The 18,007-nt window shown below is 43.3% G+C and overlaps 2 protein-coding genes and 1 pseudogene across 2 annotated transcripts; 2 read left to right on the top strand and 1 right to left on the bottom strand.

Moving 5' to 3' along the window:
• The first annotated feature begins 951 nt into the window (after positions 1 to 951).
• LOC115685106 (uncharacterized) lies at positions 952 to 7,786 on the top strand. Its single transcript, XM_030610113.2, has 12 exons — positions 952 to 1,116; positions 1,260 to 1,383; positions 1,619 to 1,694; positions 1,909 to 2,005; positions 2,902 to 3,004; positions 3,205 to 3,338; positions 3,806 to 3,983; positions 4,211 to 4,365; positions 5,096 to 5,305; positions 6,449 to 6,796; positions 6,884 to 7,010; positions 7,406 to 7,786. The coding sequence occupies exons 1-12, from the start codon at positions 991 to 993 to the stop codon at positions 7,555 to 7,557; spliced, it is 1,830 nt and encodes a 609-aa protein (XP_030465973.1). The 5' UTR covers positions 952 to 990; the 3' UTR covers positions 7,558 to 7,786.
• A 15-nt stretch (positions 7,787 to 7,801) lies between these two features.
• LOC115685129 (CBL-interacting serine/threonine-protein kinase 15-like) lies at positions 7,802 to 8,528 on the top strand (annotated as a pseudogene).
• Positions 8,529 to 9,381: 853 nt separating this feature from the next.
• LOC115685128 (adenine/guanine permease AZG1-like) lies at positions 9,382 to 11,428 on the bottom strand. The gene is made up of 2 exons (XM_030610148.1): positions 10,603 to 11,428; positions 9,382 to 10,292 (listed from the first exon to the last, which is right to left on the bottom strand). Exons 1-2 carry the CDS (start codon positions 11,426 to 11,428, stop codon positions 9,382 to 9,384), a joined length of 1,737 nt encoding a protein of 578 aa, XP_030466008.1.
• Between the last annotated feature and the right edge of the window lie 6,579 nt (positions 11,429 to 18,007).

Below are 18,007 nucleotides of genomic sequence, written 5' to 3'. Positions count from 1 at the left end.
GCCTTTATTTTTCTTTTTTTTCCTTTCTTCTTCTCTCTTCCCTCTGTCGTGGCCGGCGGAGGGAAGCCGGCGAGGGCGGCCCTCACCGGTGTTGGAAATCATTTTCCCCCAAAGTGAAAGCAAAATTGCCCATGGGAGGGAAAATGTTTTCCGTGGGAGGGGAAGTTGATCGCCGGTCGCTGCCGTCGACCGCCGGTCGCCGCCGCCGGTCGCCGCCGCCGGTCGCTGTCGCCGATCGCCGCCATCGGTCGTCGGTCGCGGTCACTGCTAATCGTCGGCCGCCGCCTTGATGCGCTGCCGTCGGTGGCGTCGGTCGCCGGGCCGCCGCCCGTTGCCGCCACTGGACCGCTGCCTGCCGCTGGGCTGCTGGGCTGAAAGTCGCCGCCGCGGCTGTCGGTCACCGGCTATAGTCGGGTTGTCGGCCGCCGCCGGCTCGCCGGGCGCGCCCGCCGGTCACCGCCCGTTGGTCGCCGGGTCACAATCGCCGCTTACCTGCCGCCGCCGGGCCGTTGTCGCCGGTCCACCGCCACTGCCGGTCGCCGATTGCCGGCTGGCAGTCGTCGGTCGCTCTGGTCACCGTTGGTTGTCGGCCCGCCGGCCGTCGGTCACCGCTAATCGCCGCTGCAGCTAGCCGATCGGCCGCGTGCCGGCCATGGCCGATCCTTGGCTGACCATTTGCCGCCGATCGTCGGACGCCGCCGGATCGACGGTCGCCGAACACTAGAAAATATTTTCCGAAACTTTTTCAGATTTTAGCCAAACACCAGAAAATTATGTTCCAGAAAAATATTTTTCAGGGAAATGACTTCCAGAAAAATATTTTTCAAAAGGAGAATATTTTCCGCCAAACGAATGGAGCCTCAAAAGCATCTAACATTTTTTCCTTCGTGCCTTTGGCACGTGCACGACAGTCTTTCGGGCGCCGCGCGAAAAAGTAAAGGGGTTTACTTTGACACTCGGCAAAGCAATACACAGCAGAGCAGAGTAAGCATGTTGGGTTCTCCCGCCGCCGCCTCCACCTCCACCTCCTCCGCCGCTGCCGCCGTCCGGAGCTCTCTGCTTCACTCCTCCTCCACCGCTCACCGGACCAGAACTTGCCCTTCCACCTCTCACCTGGTAGGAATTACGGCGCGCAATTCGTTCATCTCATAACTCGTGTTTTCTTTTCGTTTCGTCCTCTTTTCTTTGTTGTTGTGGCTTTCGGTCTAACCTCACGACCGTATCTGCTTTCTCTCCGTCTTGCCTCGTGGGGCTCGCAGGCACTCGCGGTGTGTGTTCGACTTCAATCTTGTTCGTCGCGCGCTGCTTCTCCGATTAAAGCCATGGCTGCCGAGGCTGAAATTCTGTCCGCGCCCAACAAGGAGTCTCGCCCTTCTGCTCCTCGTACTGCTGTTTTCTCTCGCGTCTTTAACTTTTTCGTAAATCTTTTATCATTTCAGATTGTGGGTGTCGTGTTTCTTTCAACCCTGTCAACAATGTAACAAAAATCTTGAACCTTTATGTGGTCCTTGAATGATGAGGAGGGCTACTTCGGCGTCGTTGTTCTTTTTTCTTGGGCGTGTGTCTAACTGTATAATGAAAAAAAAATTAATCTTTTCCCTCTCTTCAAATGTTCCAGGGAGCAAGCAGGCATTGATATCTTTGTCTGATAAAACTGATTTGGCTTTTCTTGGAAAGGGCCTCCAGGAATTGGGGTGAGGAATTTATCTTGCACACTTCTCTTGCGTGCACGTGCGCGTTTGTGTGTGTGTAGCTTAGGTGCTGAAGCCTCACTGTTTTTGTTGGATTTTAGGCACGTCTCATTGCTTGTGGATAGTATCTTTTCCACAGGGGTGCACATGATATTAGTACTTGTTGTGTCAGCACATACAAGTGTTTCATGATGTCATAACCGATTAAAACATTTAGGTATACTGTTGTCTCAACTGGAGGAACCGCATCTGCTCTGGAAAATGCTGGGTTATCGGTCACCAAAGTGGAACAGCTTACTTGCTTCCCTGAGATGGTTTGTTTATTCGTTCCTTACTTGTATTGTTTATTCTTTACTTTCTTTGGTTGCCTTGTCTTGAGAGGCTGATGGCAATGAATGATGATGACAGTCAAGATTGGCACTGCGCTAATACCGTACGACTTGAAATCCCTCTTGGCTTCAAGTGGTTTATCTAGGATCTTCACAGCTTTTACTAACATTATCATGCTACATCCATTCCTTGATGGCAATGATCGGATACCTTAATCCCTTCAGGCCACTCAGGACTTTCCTGCTCATAACAAATGAATCAATTTCTAGTCACTAATGCTCATCAAAGATTTTCAAAGAGTTCCCTGACTGAGACCATATTTTCAGGACTGTCATGAATTTGAGTGCCATTTGTCCTTAGTTCATTGCTACAGATCTAACTTGCCTGGACTCCGGCATAGAGCACCTGATGCCCCAAACCTTTCTTCTACCCCTCTTTGAGATCCATTCATCTACAAACTTGTTGAACCATTAAAACCTACTGCATCTCTTTTCTTATTCTCTGTAAATGCTCCTTGTGTTACTAAAAGTTGAAGTGTGTGCACTTCAATCTTGATTCTCAAGAGAAATCAGATACAGATTTGCATGATGCGTGCTAGACTGCTAGTATACTTCACCAGGGAGAATGCATCCGTACTAAATTCAATATCACATTTTTCAAATAGTACATTCTATATATTTTTCATGGTGCCTCTCTTTTTGACTGGTTGTGATATCTCTTTCGTTTGGGACATTTGACAGAGGATTTACCTCTTTATCGTTCGCATTTTATATTTTCATCTCTTTTCTATGCGTGTGGGTGCACACCACAATAGAAGAATCTACTTGTGGCAACTTGACTTAGATTTTAACTAGGAATTTTACATTACTCTATTTAATAGCTGGATGGTCGCGTAAAGACCTTGCATCCTCATATTCATGGAGGAATCCTCGCTCGGAGAGATCAACAGCATCACATGGAGGCTCTCGATAAGCATGGAATTGGTGAGTTGTCTCGTATGTTTATGCAATCTGCATTTAAGGTGTCCATGAACAAATTCATATACTTGGACATCCTACTGTTTGTAGAATCATTCTGACAGTTTGTCAGCTTAAAAATTCTGAGGACAAATATATAATGTTCTTGGCATTCCTGTGGTCCTGCATAATGCTACTATAATAAATGCAAGATGGAACTTGTGCAGGTACTTTTGATGTAGTGGTGGTTAATTTGTATCCATTCTACAACAAAGTTACCTCTGCGGCTGATGTTGAATTTGAAGATGGAATTGAGAATGTTGACATTGGTGGTCCTGCCATGATCAGAGCTGCTGCAAAGGTTCTTTGCTATTATATGTGCATGTTCATTATTATCAGGGCATAGACTTGTTTATGTCTCTTTTTGCTTCATTGCATCTTAATTTGGAAGTATGCGAGAATATGATTGTATTTGGTGTCTTCAGTTTCACTGAGCTCACATTACAAAGGCACTAGTAACCGAGGCATGTAATTAATTGAGAGCATGTTAACTTTTACATTGAGATTGTGGCTCCAGATTCCCTTCTTACTATTTGGGGAATGGTTTCTCTTGTGCTTTTTTGCTAAAACAGCAATTTGTTGTATGATGCTTGTTAAATTATAAACTATGATAGGTATGTCTAATGTGTTGCACTTTTTTTGAAGAGCTGTTGCTGCTTTGCCCCTCAAAATATTAATATGCATGTGGTAGATTTTTCTGTAGTTTTTACACGGAGTATGATTATATGCTTGTAATCTGAATTGATGCTGACATTTGTCTCCTAACAGAATCATAAGGATGTCCTCGTTGTGGTTGATTCACATGACTACCCTGCACTGCTGGAGTTCCTGAAGAGTAACGGAGATGATCAACAATTCCGTAGAAAACTTGCTTGGAAGGCCTTTCAGCATGTTGCTTCCTATGATTCTGCGGTGTCAGAGTGGCTTTGGAGACAAACAACTGGAGGTATTCATCTGGTTCATGTTCTCAATAGATGTCATAGCCACAAGGCAATTAAAAGTGCATGTAGGTCTAAACACATTAAACATGCAAATGAGGGGCTTCTATGGAGACTTGGTTGAGATGTATTCTTTAGTTTGTTTCCTTTGGAAATCAGTAATTTCAGTAGGTTGTGTTTCCTGTTAGTTTTTGAACTGATTTATGTAGAGGTTGACGACTCTTCTTTTTGATAGAGAAATTTCCTCCCAGCTTAACAGTGCCTCTGTCTATTAAAAGTTCTCTTCGTTATGGTGAGAATCCCCACCAGAAGGCTGCATTTTATGTGGACAAGAGTCTTGCTGAGTTTAATGGAGGTGGTATTGCGACTGCAATCCAACATCATGGAAAGGTGAGTCCTTGAATGTCATATGTATACTTCAAGGGCAATCTTTTGTGGAAGTTGAAATTGCAGCGGATCTAGTAATTATCTAGCTTTGAAAACTTCATTAGATAGAGGAGGCAGTTTCTAAAATTGAATCTTGTTAGAGAATCTAAATAATAGGAAGTACTCTCATCCAATAGCTGAAGCTTTTGATAAATTGACAAAGGCCTCAAGAAATCAATATGGCATTAGAGTAGGAGGTCCTCATTTCAATCTCTCAGGCACTTTTTGCTTATTCAACATAATGATCTTCCACCCTTCAATTTTTGGTAAAATGCTAGCCTATGTGTGATGGCAAATATAGAGCATTTAAATATTAGATTACTCCATCTAACAGGATAGCTTGAACGTTTGGTTTTGTCGGCAGTTTGACAAAATTCTACAAATCATTCTTAAGGAGCATCTAGTTTCTTTTCTTTTCTAGGCCAACTATCAGTATATTTTAGTGTGCAGAGTGTTTAGTTATAATGAAACACTAATAATGTTTTGGAAAGGAGATTAGCGATACAGGGGAGTGATTGGCTTCCTTTTTAGTATCATAAGCATCTGTTTTTGAGATGAGATTAGATGCTCTTTAGAAGTCTCTGAGCAAGTACAAGAGTAGTTTGTTCCATAAAGTTCTTTTACTTCATCAACAGATCATGGTAACAATAGCAGATCTATCTCATTTGTTGTGAATTATGCATTGATGCTGCAGGAAATGTCATATAATAACTATCTCGATGCTGATGCTGCCTGGAATTGTGTATCCGAGTTTAGTGACCCTACATGTGTCGTTGTAAAGCATACAAATCCTTGTGGGGTGGCTTCCCGCGGCGATATTCTTGAAGCATACAGATTAGCAGTCAAAGCAGATCCAGTCAGTGCATTTGGTGGTATAGTGGCCTTCAATGTAGAAATTGATGAGGTATATACTTATCTCATTATGCGTGGAAGTTACAAAGGGAAAATTCTAATTTCCTTATATAGTAGACCCACTGAATCCAACTATAATAAACTGAAAGATACTTCTCATTTTTTATCCATAGAGTTCCAGATTGAAGCTCATTCTGGAGTCAACTAGTTTGAGCTAAGAATTAGGCTAAACGTTCGGCCTATAGTGACATTCCATAATATATTATAGGGATATGTGCAGTAGAAGTCCTAAAACTTGTCACAAAAGTATAATTGAATCCTAAAACTTACAAAAAGTGCAATTAAGTCCGAAAATTTGTCAAGTTGGTTCAATCAAGTCCTTTCCGAACTCTGTCCAACTAGACTAACAGAAAATGCTGACGTGTCTTGTTTTATTATTTTTCGTGAGACACGTGGTGATGATGTGGCACCCACCAAGTGCCACGTCGGAAAAAATATAAACTAAATCATAAAAAAAAAACTAACTCACAACAATCGGTTGTGGCTAAGCCCTCGCCGGTGGCCGCCGCCACAGCCGCTGGGAAGGGCCGATAGAGGTCACCTGGGCCTTCTTGAAGCCCAGCGACCCTTACCGAGGCCGACCCTTCCCAACGGCTGTGGCAGCGGCCACTGGCGAGGGCTCCACAGCCATTGGTTGTGAGTTTGGTTTTTCTTTTTGGTAATGTTTAGCTATTTTATCTAATTTAGTTTATATTTTTGAATATTTTTTCTGATGTGGTACCCACCAAGAGCCATATCATCGCCACGTGTCTCGAGAAAGTAACAAAATAAGACACATCAGCATTTTCCGTTAGCTTAGTTGGATGGAGTTAATGGAAGGACTTCATTGAATCAACTTGACAAGTCTTAGGACTTGATTGCACTTTTTGTAAGTTTTAAGACTCAATTACACTTTCGTGACAAGTTTTAGGACTTCCGGTGCACATATCCCTATATTATAGTTCTCTGATAAATAAAAAGGAGCGTGAGTTTTTGAAACTTAAAACCTCATTCAATACGGGCATCCCTCAAATTGAAACAACAATAGTGGTGTAGTTGCGGGTCTCCTATTGCTGAGTCAGGATTGCTGAGTCTTGATAAAATTGATTGAGCTGAACATCTACACTAACCTTGCAATGTCCAACTGTGCATATAGAAATTGGCTAGGGAGATCCGGGAGTTCAGAAGCCCAACAGATGGTGAAACTCGGATGTTCTATGAGATTGTGGTGGCACCCAAGTACTCAAAGAAGGGGCTAGAGGTTCTCCGTGGGAAATCGAAAACGTTGAGGATCCTGGAAGCGAAGGAGAATGAAAAAGGGAAGCTTTCACTGAGACAGGTCGGTGGAGGATGGCTGGCTCAGGATTCTGATGATTTAACTCCCGCAGACATTCAATTCAATGCGGTCTCAGGGACAACTCCACAAGAGAGCGAGCTTGAAGATGCAAAGTTTGCATGGCTCTGCGTTAAGCATGTCAAGAGCAATGCCATCGTCATAGCGAAGGTATTTTTCTCATGCATCTTTGTTTTATCTCTCTTTCATCGCAAGTTGATGGGAGAGGCTGAATACTATTTTGTTGACCGTGGCCAGAACAAGTGCATGCTGGGCATGGGAAGTGGACAACCAAACCGTTTGGAGAGTTTGAGGATAGCTATGAGGAAATCTGGAGAGGAGGTCAAGGGGGCAGCTTTGGCGAGTGATGCATTCTTCCCATTTGGTAACTATCCAGCTTATATCTCTTTTATCACTTGTGATTGTGCAAAGATGGAATGGTTCACAATTATCAGTAGGGAAAACTGCTCAACGACTCTAATGGCGACATTTAGCTAATTTTGTGATTGTTTAGGCAAATTATGGTGTGGCAGATAATGCTGCTTGTGACATTATGGGACATATATGAATGTTATGTACATTCTCTTAATATCCATAAATCGTTAGGTGGTCAACGATACAGGTTAGAAAAATGATATGTATGGAAGTCAATACCTAAAACCTGCAATTCACATGCTTGTATCTGAACTCTATCATCTAACATCAAGGTGGATTATGTACTAAGCTGAATCTGTGTGTTATATGTCCATAATGGGTCTTTATTCTCCTGTTCATGCGCAGCTTGGAACGACGCAGTAGAAGAAGCTTGTCAGAGTGGGATCGCTGTCATTGCAGAACCTGGCGGAAGCATTAGAGACCAGGATGCCATAGAATGTTGTAACAAGTATGGCGTCTCGCTTGTTTTCACTAATGTGAGGCACTTCAGACATTGATGCTGCACTTGCCCTCCTCCTCCCGCTCCAATATCGCGAGGAAATTTTGCGGAAATAAATTCTAGCGTCTGTTCTTGCTATACTGCGAGCGATGGGTGAATGCGTTCTGTACTAAATATGATCTGTATGTGAGTTTTGCAGTCACGCACTTGATTTGTGTGATTGCTTTTGGTGCTATGTATCAGAGTTGCCGAAATGAGCACTCAGCAAACTTTGTGACTGTTTTAAATTTTGTGTTTTGAACATGTATTGCGACTTGGGGAATAGCATCGTCACCGAGACGATCGACAAAGAGAAGGTTTTGAAAGTTGGAATAATTGATCAGATTAAGCGAGAGATTTCGGTCACGAGACTAATTAGGCGCCCGCATGTGGTGGAGCTTTACGAGGTCATGGCCACCAAGACCTGGATTTACTTTGTCATGGAAAATGCTGAAGGCCGCTAGCTATTCAACAAGGTAACCAAAGGGAAACCGAAGGAGAACGTCGCCGGGACACACTTTCGACAGCTGGTTGCTGCTGTCGGTTGTCACAGCGGAGGCATCTGTCGCCGTGCCTTGAAACCAGGGAATCTGCTCTTAGAAGAGAACGGGAATTCGAAGGTTTCAGACCTTCAATTGAGCACGTTTGCCATATCGAAGCGGCGAGATGGGTTGCTCCACGACTTGCGGTCCATTTATGTTGCTCCGGAAGTGATCAATCGAAAGGGTTGTGATGGATCCAAAGCTGATGTTCGGTCATGGGGCGTGATCTTGTTTGTTGTATCATCTGGTTACCTTCCCTTGCGTGACTCTAATCACATGGAGATGTATCGAAAGATTGGAAAAGGGAGAATTCAAATTTCCAAACTGGTTTGCCCCGGATGTGCGTCGACTCCTTTAGAAGATCTTTGATCCAAAACCAAACACGAGAATTCCAATGACCAAGATTACGGAGAATTCTTGGTTATGGAAAGGGGGAAAATTATCCTAAAGTCCTAAACCTATTGCACTTTGGCCAATTCATAAACATTTCAATTTTGCCAATTAAATCTTAAACCTTTTTATGTTTTGCCAATTGAGTTCATCTGATCAATTTTAACCAGAAATTGATGATGTGATCACCGGCAATCCTATGTGGCACGGCCGGCGACGGCTAATGCTAAAGTGGACATTTTTTTAAAAAATTAACAATTTTTTTGGTTTTTTCTTTTCTTTTCTTTTTGGCAAAAGGGCCAGCAAGGGTTGCCGCCCACAGGCTAGGGCCAGGATGCCCTTGCTGTCTCTTGGCGAGGGCCACGATGCCCTCGCCTCACCTAGAGCCGGCAATGGCATCCCAGCCCTCACCTGTGACTGGTGACCCCTGCCAGCTCTCTAGCCAAAAAGAAAAGAATTTTTTTTTAAATTATTTAAAAATGTTCGTGTCAGCACCACCTAGGTCACATAAAACCGCCGGCGACCACGTCATCAATTTCAGGCCGAAATTGACCGGACGAACTCAATTTGCAAAACATAAAAAGGTTTGGAACTAAATTGGTCAAAGTACGATAGGTTTGTAACTTTTGGGACAATTGTCCTTGTGAAAAGGTATTGACTCCAAAACTACGTGTATTCACTGATCATAAACCACAAAAATGAAGACAAATAACATGAGGTATTAGCTAGGTTTACACTTACATGGTTAGATACTCTCATTAGTCATCCCAAAAGATGTAGAATCACTCACTATTGCTATTACTGTGATGTGGTGGCATCGTCCATGAAAAGAAGACGCAAACGGTTTTCTTCAATGTAAAGTTATTTGTCCCCTTCAATTTGGTTTTATATACTTCATATTTACGTCTGAATCAAGCTTCAAGAACCTTGTCACTCCCCCGAATGCTGTTGTCATTACCATTTGAGGCCTCATTGCGTGGATTACATTGCCCCATGTCTCTCCAAATCTCGTACCTCCCCAGGATTTTCCGCCCCCAATCTCCGACGTGCAAAACGACGTACGTTCCAATGCCACCTATCATGCCATAAGCTATGGAGTACGTCAATGGCATGAGAATTATCGTCACGAACGCCGGAATCGCTTGCCTCATGTCCTCCCACTCGATCTCCACCACCGATCTCATCATCAGCACCCCCACCAAGATCAACGGCGGCCCCACCGCCCATGCCGGGATCGAGGCGAGCAGTGGCGTGAAGAAGAAGGCCAGGAAGAAATAACCTGCCACGGTTATCGCCGTTAGCCCCGTCCGACCGCCTTCCTTGATCCCTGTTGACGACTCGATGAACGTCGTCAAGGGCGACGTCCCGAGTAGCGACCCTACTATGATCGACGACGCGTCGGACATGAAAGCAAAATATTGCCCTTCAAAGCCGCCGTTCGCATCTGCAAAGCCCGCGAATTTGGCCATCGAGTATAATGTCCCCGTGGTGTCGAGTATGTCCACATATAGGAATGTTGCTAGAGCCTTCCAGAAGCTGGCCTTGTCTATGTCCTTGAAGCTCAAAGCTCCGGCCGTGGTGTTGATCGAGCGGACTTCCATGATTTTCCTGAAGTAGTGATATTGTAATTTCCCTTGGTCCGTGTCCGGGAACACCGTGACGGCGGTGTTTCGGAGCCACGAGACGACCGTGACGAAGACGATGCCGTATATCATCGCCCCTTTGACGTTATTCACTAGACAGTACGCGATTATTATGAACCCTACTATGCCAAGCCATAAGGTTGGGCTCTCCATGCGATTACCCACGCACATTACGTCACCTGGAATAGAAAAATTACTTAGGCGAGCCCACTTAATACGATGTTAAGCAGTTTAGGAAAGGCATATTATCTTAATTTGTCCTAAAGATCATGACATGTCATCCTAAGAAAGTGATAGGCAATTGAGTATGTACTTTGGACATGATGATTTGTCATGTCACGATCTCTCGAATTACATGTGGGATGCAATAACGAAATCTTATATATAAGGTATGCAAAATTCATCTCTGTGCGCGGACATCATCTTGTATTTTTCATGAAGTTATGCATATGTGATTTACTGAGTCGATCGGCTAAATGGATGTCTCACCTGAAATGGTGCCCTGAGGTGCCAAGCCATCCGTGCCATTGGCCAACATCGCGATGGGTTCTAAAGCCACTCGAGAAGATCTAGGGCAGCCTCCAAGCGTGACTAGAGTTGAGGGACTGTAACCAATGAGTCCGATTCCTTCATTATTTTGTAACCCGATGAACGCGAGAAACAAGCCAATACCCGCCATTGAGGAAACCTGGACGGTTTTCGGCACCAGCTGCACGAGTTTTGCTCGTAATCCGACCGCCGACAACAAGAGAAAGATCAATCCTTCGATGAATATGGCCGCGAGGGCGCTTCTATAAGGCAGTTGACCGGAGCCGTGGAACCCGACCACGGTATAAGCAAAATAAGCATTTGTACCCATGCCGGGAGCCAAGCCTAAGGGAAGATTGGCCAGTGTCCCCATCAGGAGGCACCCTATTAAAGACGAAACTATGGTGGCCACAATTAGGTCCTTGTGTGTATTCTGTAGGCATTGCTTGTAGCCCTTATTGATCGGGGGAAATTTGCACGTCTCGTCGGGTTGGATGATTTGGAGGGTGGGGCCGGTGCAGCTCGACAGAGGAACCGTGAGGTCGGAGCAGAGTTCGACACAGTCCTTGACGGTGCAAGTGCCACCTGAGTCGGTTAGGATGCTCGCGTTCACCGCCAGTATGTAGGCCATGGTGAGGAAGGTGGCCGTGCCGGCCCGTACCTCGGTGCTGAAGGTGGTGTTCCGCTCTGCGAGCTTGAACTGCTTCCCGACCCGGGAATCAGCAACGTACAAGTCGAGCCGGCTCAAGAGCGAGCGCCTATTCTCCATCTCCCCCAGCGTTTCCATCTCCTGATCCGAAAACGTTCCTCGATCTCTTTGTATTCCTTCCGTCTTGAGGTACCTAAACTAGTTTTCAATCTCTTAGACAGAGACGGAGAATCGATACAATGTTTGGATCGTGGGGATTGGTCTATGTAGTGATGGGGATGGCCACTTTGGCTAAAGCATGAACATTGGAATAACTAGTTATCATCGATTACTCCTAGGCCTGTGGTGAGATCCTCTAGTTTTGGTCACATGTTGATGCAAACGTCCATTAGTGAGCATACCAAGCCCATCACGTGAGATCAGTATCAATTGTTTTAAAAGTTTAAGCCGACAGATAAATACATGATTTATTATTTAAATATTCAAACATAGGATAATGTACAAATCGACCCCTCTTAGTGCTCGTAACATGTACACGAAGGGGAACGAGAGGTTAATTAGCCCTACTACAAGACAGAAGGGCCAAAAAAGAGAACATAAGCTGATTAAGGTTGTCTCCTTGATTGTCTTGGAATACTTCTTTACTTTAACAGTCAAATTTCATGTCAATTGCTTAAAACATGTGCCTCTTGAACAACAAGAAACTAATCCGTTTCTGATGCCTTTGTTTGAATGTTTTCTACAATGTGCAAACCGTGCTAAAAGTATGGATTTTAATTTTTATCCCTGCTAGTAAATTTTAATAACTGGTAAGTAGGAGCCAAAAAAAACTGTTGATAGAAAAATGATGGGGGACTAAAAAAAAGGCAAATAATAATGTAAACTATCAAAAAGAGTTGATGATTGACAAATGCAACCAAACTGTCATGTATTAAGAAAGACAAATAAAAATTGTTAAGGGATAAAGAAAAGTTGATAAATAAAAAGAAACTAAATAAATATTGACAAGTAACTCAAATCAAGAGTAGGTAACCCAAAATGATATGGAATATTTTTGGCAATTATTCAAATAAAAATTTGGTAAAATAAAGAAAGAAAAGTTTTAAATTTGTAAACTGTTTAAAAGAGTTATGATTTTCTAAAAGTATCTATAAGTTACCAATAAACTCTAGGAAATCAGGTAACTAGTAATTTCTTCGTCAATATTTGTTGACACTAAACAACTTCTTCAAAAATCTATAATGAATGGGAAAAAAAAGTTGTGTTCTTTTTGCCTAGATGTGTCCAAAGGACCCAGAAACCACCTCGATTGCTCGGAACTAGATCGAACCGACTCAGAATCGGCGGTTCCCATGGGGACTGGTCCAATTCCCAGTTCCAATTTACTGGAACCGGTGAGTACCGGTTTGGTTCTTAGTTCCAAGCTTGTTACGCCCACCCAGATCAAACCTGTATATATAATATATATTGAAAAAAAATTCCAACTCACTTTCGGTGAAAATAAGTCTTTCTCTTATGCCATTTGCCATTTACCCTACAGTCCTACTCGTGTCTCGTGGTCCTCAAAACAAAAACAAAAGGAAGAAACCCTAGCATCATATCACTCTCACCGTGAGATTTCACGCGGCCACTCCTTCAACTCTGTCGCTACGTCATAGACTCACAATCGCCTCGCTCCTCATCTCCAGCCTCCCCTTACATCTTGCTCTCACCTCGCCTTCAACTCTGTTGCTAAGTTGTAGACTCGCAATAGAGTGAAATTTTATGCTTAAGGGTATTCATTCTTTTTGCTGCTGTTGGCGAATTCGATTTCTGACCTAGGGAGCTTCAAATTATGTTGAAGTTTAGTTCGGAATTTGTCAGTTTTTGGCTTGCCTTTTGCTCTAGCTCTAGCTATGACTCCAGGTGATTCTGTGCTTACTTGAGCCTTTCTTATCAGATAATTTCAAGGAATAAATTTGGTCACCATATTTGTAGTCTGGTTGTGAATCTATAGGGACTGGAGACTAGTTCCATGGACTCACCAAGAACCGAACCAAACCCATGGAACCGGTCCCGACCAACGGTTGGATCCCGAATGGATCCATAAAACCAACGGATAGTTCTCGGTTTCAATTTTTCAAAATCGGTTAGTGGGCGGTTCCTGATTCCAAGATGGGAACCGCTCCTGATTTCAAGATGGGAACCGCCCACCCGAATCATGCTCACCTTTAGTAGTGTCCTATCAAAAGCATTCATTTCGACCAAGTTTTTAAGTGTTCCAAAGTGCATGTAGGAAGATGGTCTTTTAAGCGTGAAAATAGGCCCATAGAAAAAAATTGGGCCTAGCAACCGGACTGATCTAGTCCGGTTGTAATTTGTGAGCACATGCCTTGGGTGATTGGTATTTTTAACTTGGGATAATCACAATAACCATCTTCAAGTTTAACTCTCATATCAATTTGCATGCTCGGATTTTAAAACCTATAATTAGTATCTCATACCTAAAATCTCGAATCCTGAATAAAAAGAGTAAAATGCCTTCGTTCACAAAAGAGCCATGAAAACCCAACTAGCTCTAATAGTACATCACCCTCCATAGAACCGACCCCTTCACCTAACACCGGCCGCTGCTGCCCACGCACCGATTGGCGCTTGCAACCGCTCCCACCCGCACCAGAACCATTACTATTGGGACAATCTAGTGGGCGCTATGGCAACTCAAGCGGCCTCGATTAACAGTGAATTAGCAACCAACATGCCTAACCTGGCTGGCTTTGATACGAGGATAGGTAGTGTTGACACCAAAAAAAGAATCGGCATAAGTGCCGAATCGGCTTTAATGCCGAATATGGTGTATAATGGAAATCAACCATTTGCCGAAACACGTCTAGACCAAATTCGGAAACATGTTGAGAATCAAGTGTGAATGGTATCGTGTCCCGAATTCGGTAGTTGATGAAAATATGTATACTTACCGAAATATGGAGAGTTATAGTTCGGGACATTGGAATATTTATACCTCAGGACAATGACACTTTCCAGAAATTCGGGAGGTTCACGCTTCGAGAATGCACTGAAGAATCACAATCCAATCACGTAAATCACGACAGCAAGAAGTTACGAGCAGAAGTGGGGATAGTGAGCACGAGCATATTATGGGAAGTTACTTGTCCAAATTTGAAATTATCTTAGCGGTTGAGATCAAGTTTTGGCGGACAACAAAACTAAAAAAAAACGTGGTTAGAAAGGCAGTTATTGGAAGCGCCAAAATATTCAAAGTTTGAAAATATGGAAGTAACCGACGAGCAGTTGCAGGACAGGGGGAGATACAAATACTCAGAGGAAACAAAGAAGAAGGACACGACTAACAACAATGCAAAAACACTCAAGCTTATCTGCACTTTAGTTTCCTATGCATCTTTACTTCCTGTATTTACAGCTTCCTGTAGCTCTAGTTAACTTTCGAGTCATTTACAACTTTCGTAAGAGTATTGTAACGTAGCTTGAAATTCTGTTTAATCCAGATCCATTTTCAATCCATCAAATTTCTATCCATTCCATACAATCATGTGTTACACTTTACGTTTCACCACAACTCTCCTAGTAGTCAAACCACAGAACCTACCTTAATAAAAATCGAAGATCGAAATTTCGGTGAAGGATATTCCTCGTCGTAAAACGAGCGAATATCTTTTTGGCACGCCTAGTGGGACTTGCGTGGTAAGGTTTGGAGAAATGGTGAGAACCAGGCAATTTGAAGGAATACCGGTCGGTAATGTCAACAATCCAGTTGATGAAACACGTTCTGAACACTCTGCGGCTAATCAAGTAGAGGAGAATGCCGACATTCCTCGGCAACTAACTGAAGAACAAGCCCGTGCGTTGGCACCAGATAACACCTTGGTAGCCACAATGAAAAGGATGTTTGAGGAACAGCAGAATGATCTTACCAATCATATAGTGCGACATGTGAGTGATGTGATAAAGCCCATGGTGATCAATGCTATAAATGAGGTAATATCGCGTCCCAGTTCATCTTCTCAAGTTCCACCCTTTTATGCAAATCCTCTTAGGATAACATTGTTCCCACCAACATCGGGACCTCCTCATGTGGGGTATAACGGTAATAGGGGATCAAATTCTCAACCTCCTGTTAGGATTATACCAAGGCCAGAGAATCCTACCCCGATAAACCTTGTGAATAGTGTGAGTGCTTATAATTTCCCTCAAAATGCCCCAAATGATGTTAATTTGGTTAATCCCATGGTCACAAATGCACCACCAGCGATGAATGTACCTCCACCAGTAAATATGCCTAATGTTGACCATATCAAACCACTTCGGCCTCAACCATATCCTCATGTGATAGAAAATCCCCTTTATAGGCCACCACCACCTGTTAATTTTAACATGGAGCAGCAAGGGGTAAATCGACCTCAACAGTTTGATCCTAGGGGTCAAGATCCTTGGTTAGGCCAGCAGAATTTAAGACCATGGAACCCAGATAGAGTTGCGGAATTGGTAATGCAACAATTGGGAGCAGAGAGAGGATTGCCAAGGCCAGTATATAGGAAGCCACATCCCGATTGGGTTGATAATATACCATATCCAAGGGGTTTCAAGATGCCAGATTTTGCTGTATTTACCGGAGATGAGGATCAGTCAACTGTGGAGCATGTGGGTCGATTCCTGGCACAATGTGGGGAAGCTGGAACTAATGAGTATCTAAGGTTAAGGTTGTTCCCATTGTCTTTGTCCAAAACAGCATTCACTTGGTATACAAATTTGCCTGCGAATTCGATTCAAACATGGTCCGAAATGGAAAGGCAGTTTCATTCTCAATTTTACCGAACGGTACCAGAGGTAACGGTAGCCGATCTGGCCAGAATGTATCAATACGGTACCGAGACAGTAGATCGGTTTATTGCACGTTTCAATAAATCCAGAAATCGATGTTTAACATCACTCACTGAGAAGGAGTTCACTGATTTGGCTTTTAACGGTTTGAAGTTTAACCTTAAGGAAAGATTTGAAGGACAAGCCTTTGATGATCTCTTTCAGTTAAACGCTCGGGTTTCTAAGTACGAACACTTGTTGAAGGAGAAAGATAAGAAGCCAAATAAGGACAATCGACAGACAGTGGCATTCTCTGAAAGTACCGAACATGGTGCTACAGCCGAAGAGGAAAATGAGATAGCCGTAGCAACCATGGTGCTTGAAAAGCCGTATGTGTGTCCAACACTTAAACCGGCTAGGGTGAGAGATGTGTCCAAGTTCAAGGCTAAGGAGACTAATAATTATTCCTTTGATATTTACAAGTTAGATGAAATATTTGACCTGCTGTTGAAAGATGGAATGATCAAATTATCTGAAGGACAGGTAATCCCATCAAAGGAGGAGATAGCAGATAAGAGATATTACAAATGGCATCATTCTACAACTCATGATACGGTAAATTGCATTGTGTTTAGAAAAATAATCCAGGAGGCAATTCGCCAAGGCAAGATTAAATTTGCCGAAGACAAAGGCAAGGCCCTAATGAAAGTAGACACAGACCCTTTCCCGAACATGATCAACATGGTTAATATACGAGAGACAACAGACGATAACAACAAACAACTTTGCACTCGTTGTCACCAGGAGTTGACTCGGCAAGATCAGGAGTTTCCCAGGTTCCAATTCATGAGGGGAACGAGAGGGAGATACCGATCGGGATCATTTGTTCGTAAGGTAAGCGGACCACAGGTAAGATCTGAGATTGTATCTACCGAAAATTCTTCAGTACAAACAAGAGAGGAGGCAATTTACCCAAGGCAGATAGCACAGGTGTTAGAAAGAAAAGATGTTGGTCATAAGCATGAGAGGAAGGAATATGACACTGATTCATCTCGATTAGCCCCACCAATTCGGGAGTTGGATACGCAAGTTCATGAAGAAAATGAAACATTACCAAAGTCTGCAAAGAAAAAGAGTTTATGGCAGCGATATAAAGAAGGTGATCCCAAGATTGGATTGCTTGGAGAACCTAGTGGGAAGTTTGACTATGTGGTCTATTATGGAAATACAGACGATTATCCACCTCTATCATTGCCAGTTGAGCCAACTGGTTGGGGAGATGAGTTCGATGATCCACCACCATTAATATCTCACGAAATTCACAGAAGAAAAACGGTTAAGGTACCGTATGACCCTCCCGAGGGAAAATGGTCAACAGTTAAAGCGCCAGGACAGGCGTCTTATAGAACCATCAAGAGGCGTTTCCAGCGAATGAGAAATAGACAAAAGAATTTTGAGAGTGGCCAAGCTAGAGGTATAGCAAGGCAAGGTTTACCTTTCACATCTGTCAGTAGGAAAGGTAATTGGGTTTGGAGAAGAAATCCCGATGAAAAAGATCAGAGTAAATCAGAACCAGGTGATTCGAGAAGTGGCTTTCACATCCAAATGAAAAGGGAGAAAGAAGCTGCTCAGGTTCAACAAATAATTAATTTTGGGCAGGTTACTGTAGCTCTCAACCCAAAGCAACAAGGGAAGGTGGAACAAAAGGACTTGGATCCTAAGTTGTCACAAAAAGATGGCAGAAGTTACCGAACTGGCTATTCCAAGATATCAAAGAGATATGGTTCTCCAATACGGATAAACATGGTCCATGTTAGACTTCCAGCGAAGTATGGAACTAATTTGATAGTGGAAGAAGACATCAAACATATTTCAGAAAAAGAGACAGCCATGGCAGAA

Source organism: Syzygium oleosum, unplaced genomic scaffold, assembly GCF_021117445.2.
Source record: "Syzygium oleosum isolate NSW1041296 unplaced genomic scaffold, Sole_v2.1 Sole_v2.12, whole genome shotgun sequence".
NCBI classification, from domain to species: domain Eukaryota; kingdom Viridiplantae; phylum Streptophyta; class Magnoliopsida; order Myrtales; family Myrtaceae; genus Syzygium; species Syzygium oleosum.
Note: the sequence above shows the minus strand (reverse complement) of the source record. Positions and strands in the feature narration are given on the sequence as shown.